The sequence below is a fragment of the Dendrobium catenatum genome, unplaced genomic scaffold (genome assembly GCF_001605985.2).
Source record: "Dendrobium catenatum unplaced genomic scaffold, ASM160598v2 fragScaff_scaffold_594, whole genome shotgun sequence".
Lineage (NCBI taxonomy): Eukaryota > Viridiplantae > Streptophyta > Magnoliopsida > Asparagales > Orchidaceae > Dendrobium > Dendrobium catenatum.
Genome location: NW_021319056.1, coordinates 500,851 through 505,736, shown reverse-complemented (window position 1 = coordinate 505,736; position 4,886 = coordinate 500,851). Strand labels below are relative to the sequence as shown.

Genomic DNA, 4,886 nt, shown 5'->3' with positions numbered 1-4,886 from the left:
AAATTTTCAAATTTAAAAAAAAATTTGTGCTAAAAATTTATTTTATAAAGCAATAAAAAAGCCGTCCCAAACGAAACTTTAATCATTTCTTAATATGATTTGAGCTGAGCATTTCATTTGAATCCATTAGCACCATTTCGAAAGGAACCTCCTATGGCACCGCCACATATCTCCCTGAAGTATATAAAGACATCCCGAACTTTATATTATCATGCAATAATATTACAAATACAAACTCAAAATATAAAACCACAAAATAATGCAGGCATAAATTCATATGAAAATAGCTAATCATGAGCTAAGCTCACCTAATAAATGTTCCCATGTTTAAGAGCAAAAATTTATGCTACTCCTGCAAGGTTGGAACCGCAAAATCACATCAAAAGCCACAAAATTGATCAAACTGCACAAATAATAACATATTCTTAAAGAATTAAACAGGGCTGAAGTATCTTTTAATAACATTACAGACACCAACCGAAGCATAATAGTACATTATATCACACCCAGCCCCTGCTTATTCTCACCATACTCCCAATAACCAGATATTATTAATCATTTAATCAGCCCTTATGATGAAGAAAATGGCAGAAAATTAAGCATGATCTACAGGAAAGCAAGCGCTAGACTAACACAAGAAAAGACTAAGGCTAAACAAGATTGCTTCGTCTGAAACCACCCAACAAAGGAGTCATCTCTGAGAAGGCTCCACAGTCCTCACATTTGCGTTTGAGATCCCTTCAAGCCTGTCCTTGGTTATTTCGACGAAGTGACCAAGCATTTCATGAAACTGCTTCAGCGCAGACAAGGGCAAGATGATAGATGAGCGGTCAGGACCAGCCACCTGCACTTGCATATCAAAAGAAATTTCATAATGGAGCTTTAAGCCATTAAACTCTATTTGGAGCACTTCATTATTTGTAGAGTAAGGAACAGAAAAAAGCCTAAGATAGGTCACCCTGATATCTAGACCTTAAGCAATTGCAATGAAAACAGAAAAAAAGTAATTTTATTGCAAGAATCAAATAGATAGGAAGAAAACAACAAAATACAAGTGATCCTCTGTTCGAGTGGAGTATCGATCTCTCCCAATCTCTAGACGAAATTAGAGCCCAAAACCTAAACCTAAGAGATCCCAAAATCAGCGAAATTCAAGATGCCCTAACCCTAGGAAAACAAAGTATTTAATGCTATCAAATCAAAAGGAAATCCCTAAACAGTCCCTATGTTCAAATTTCCCTCCCAAATCCCTCAAAAATCCTTCCTAAAATGCGTCATTTGCTTCGACGGCTTACGCGGCACCTGCAGGAGACGAAAGAGTTTCGCCTCCATTTCGTGAGCCGGTCCAGTCCAATGGACTAATCTAACATTATAATTCAATCTAGACATTTCAGGAAGGACTTGGGTAATGATTAGGTTGCCTCCACGGCTGCATAGTGATATGAAGGTTATGTTCGAGTCATGAAAACAACCTCTATTAAAATATATGAGGGTGAATGCATAAACCTCTCCCCATATCCTATATTGGTTGAGAACTTCACATACAAGATCGACCTTTGTTTTTTTTGTATTCCAATAGCTGAATAGAGAAAAAAAGTATATGATACATTAGAGCACAATTCAAGCTCCTAGAAAGACACATGAGTGAACAAGTTCATGCATAAGTATGTGTGTTTCTTTACGTTCATCAACATCTCATGTGTTCATAAGAGTTTAATAAGAAATCCAGATATGCTTGCTTTTGTTTGTTTAGTATCTTCTTTGTCAAGGAATAAGTTCTTCTATAAATCTGGTTTCCACTACCAGCATTTTCAAGTGAGGTATTTTGTAAATGTATACTTGAGTGGACACTTATCCTGAACACAGCAAGCTAGCTTGGTTAGTTACATTTAGTTCAATATAAAAAGTTCTGATTATTGAAAGATTCAGAAGATACTAACTCAATTACATCAACCATTATAAAAGCTGCAATTTGGTTTAAGTTTGACTATTTATATAAAAAAATCCCAATGTAATCGATAATATCATTTTTTAGCTTGGCTCAAGCACGAAAAATAAAAAATAAAGATTGAGCATATATTAACACAGGGGCACAGTTTGCTGTATCTATAGGATTTGTACTAGAAAACTCCCCACGACAATAGACTCCCGTTCCTCCAAAAAGCAAAAGAATTTTGTTTCCTATTTTCATAATAAAATCACTATATTTCTTAGAAATTAACATGCGCCTGAGGTACTCTTCCAATCAAGTGAGCGCCTTGCAAGGTTTGTGCCTGCAAGTTGAAATAAGAGCAACTTCCTAGAATGCCATAATCCAAGTTTTTGTGTGCCCTTAAGAAATCTAAAAATTTGTTTACAACTGCTTAAATATATTGCTGCATCAATGGTAACCAGATCTTGAAATAAACAGCTATTGAAACTAGTTGATTACCTCTGATATCCGCAGGAAATGACCCCTATTATTGCTTCCTAAATCAAAGAAAAACCTTTTTTGGTCAGCTCTGATAACTTTGGATAGTCCCATGCTCCCAACTTCATCCTGTGGAGAAAGCTCAACTAATCTATCAACATTTAAGTCAGATCCTGCAACCGGTTGACTGCTATGGCCAGATCCTGATATAAAACCAGCCCCCACATCATCTGAAAGTCCTGGAACACGCTCTGAGGATTCAAGGTGTTGCTGCTTCCAAGAAAATATGATCAGAACATTATGTACGTAAAGTAAAAACTACTCTATTTCCATGTTTATGTATAAAAACCTGATTTGGTATGAAGATCCGGGACACTTCTTCGTTTATTTCCAGTAGAATGTTTCTGAATGCTGACCATCCTTCCTCGCCAGAGCTTCCAGCCGGAACAATAATTGTGCTGCGGTTTCTACTGACTGATGCTTCCGAAACCTATTCATTGAGCATCTGTCAGCCTTTGACACATTAATCAAAAAAGGAATATCAAGTTCGATAACACAAATCTCTCTTTTGCAGAGTGTGCATAATAAGAAAATATTAGAAGGTAAAATGAGATTGCATAAATTGAATATAAATATTATGGTTGTCTTATTGAAAGAACTAATAATTTGTAAAGTATCCAAAGTTTAGGTGTTCTACTTTATAAAATTCCTGAAGCAGAATTCTTTAGAGTTGAAACACACCATATTACTCGAAATAAAATAATCTAGCCTTCACTTTCCAAAACAGGCAAACAGCTCATTAATATTTATTGATGGCTATTCAAACAATGAACATAAAATAAACTAAGAAGTTTACAGACAAAATGATCTTTATGCAATTGGATGAGCTGACTGAAAATAAATTAATTCCACGAAGAAACCAAAGGTCATGCTCAAGGCTGATTCCACTGGCACATACAATTTCATTAATTGGGCCAAGTACCATCACTCTTCATGGGCAAAAAAAGTCATGTTTATTCCCTTAGGGGATTGCTTGTAAATAGAAAACACATCTTAAGAAATAAATAATATTTTCATTTTCACTTAAAATAAAACTATTGCATTTGAGGGCATTTTGAGGAGGTTAGTGGAATTTAAAACATAATATTGACTTCTTAGAATGTAGAACCAAATGAAGGAATAACCAAATTTTGACGTCAAAGGTGTTTTCAACTTTAAAGCAACCAAATAGTCCTTCACAGAAAAGAAAAAACTTCAAAGATTCGTCAACAGAAGTGCAGCTGATTTAACACAGAAGTAAAATAAAGCAAATATCCTTTTATTATCTAATTTAAGCTAAAATCCATTTGCTCTATAATATTTACTTTGATAAAACAGAATAAAAAAGTGCGAGTATAAAATATGAACTGGCAATCCACCCTCTAATATCATATATAATTAATTTTGAAATTCACATCTTAATCAGAATTTACCAGAGAGATTTATAGAGAAATATAAAATGGATAAAAGCAAAAATATATACGAGCTAAAGGAGGCCTTCATTTAGGTGTCCAAAAAATTTAGACCATCTTAAAAAGCTCAACAGGCTCGTGCTTTCTTCCGCACATGTTACATGCCTCAACAGTAATTGGAAAACTTTGAAAATAGAAACACATCGCCATTACTTCTCTAAAAAGAAAAAAAAAAAGAGTTATTACAAGTCAAATTTATACGCAAGTAAATTAGGTTGTGGAAAAGTTGGTTCGCCTGTGCATTAATTACAATTTAGTACAGTAAAAGAGAGCTTAAACGTATATTGATACGGATGCAAAAAAAGGTGATTAAATACAGAACAAGACATGCAGTTAAGTTGGGTGGAATTGCTTCAAGGCTGTTATGCGGTAAAAGTATGGGTGTCAATTCGGGTCAGCGGCTCGAGTTCAGGTCGAACCCAGAATTGACACGGAACTGTTCGGGTCAACCCGACCCGACCCGACACGAATGACCCGAAGTTGACATAAAATTGCTAATTTTTGGGTCAAAAATCGGGCAAATATTCGATTTTCGGGTCAAAAACGGGTCGATCTCGGGTTTCCGGGTCAAATAAGAGTTTTCGTATCAATTTCGGGTCATTTTCGGGTTGTTGGATAAACCCGAACCCAACCCGATTTTTAAAACGAGTTGATTTGTTGAACCCAAACCCGACCCGTTTCGGGTCCGGGTTGACCCTAACCCGGATTTTTCCGAGTCGGGTTTGGGTTGTGTTTCGGGTTGTGTCAAAAATTGACACCCCTAGGTGAAAGAAACAATGGAGATTTAGATTTCAAAAATTTGCTACCAGAGGCGCTAAGTGATAAATGTGAGACCTCGTTCCCTTACTGTTCCTCTCTGACTTGGATTTTCCTCCCAGGATCGTCCGGGACGATATTGAGATCGTCCAGGACGATCTGTACTGTTCAAAATATCGTCCTGAGAATAGTTCTGGGAACCGTCCAGG

At 36.0% G+C, this 4,886-nt stretch overlaps 1 protein-coding gene across 1 annotated transcript in view; it reads right to left on the bottom strand.

Moving 5' to 3' along the window:
* Positions 1-374: 374 nt before the first annotated feature.
* Positions 375-4,886, bottom strand: part of LOC110115965 (transcription factor Pur-alpha 1) — a 23,913-nt gene continuing 19,401 nt past the window's right edge. The window contains exons 3-5 of the mRNA XM_020849389.2: positions 2,760-2,900; positions 2,432-2,680; positions 375-844 (exon numbers count right to left, since the gene is read on the bottom strand). Coding sequence (XP_020705048.1) covers positions 692-844; positions 2,432-2,680; positions 2,760-2,900 — 543 coding nt within the window. The 3' untranslated portion in view covers positions 375-691. The remainder of the gene's footprint in view (positions 845-2,431; positions 2,681-2,759; positions 2,901-4,886) is intronic.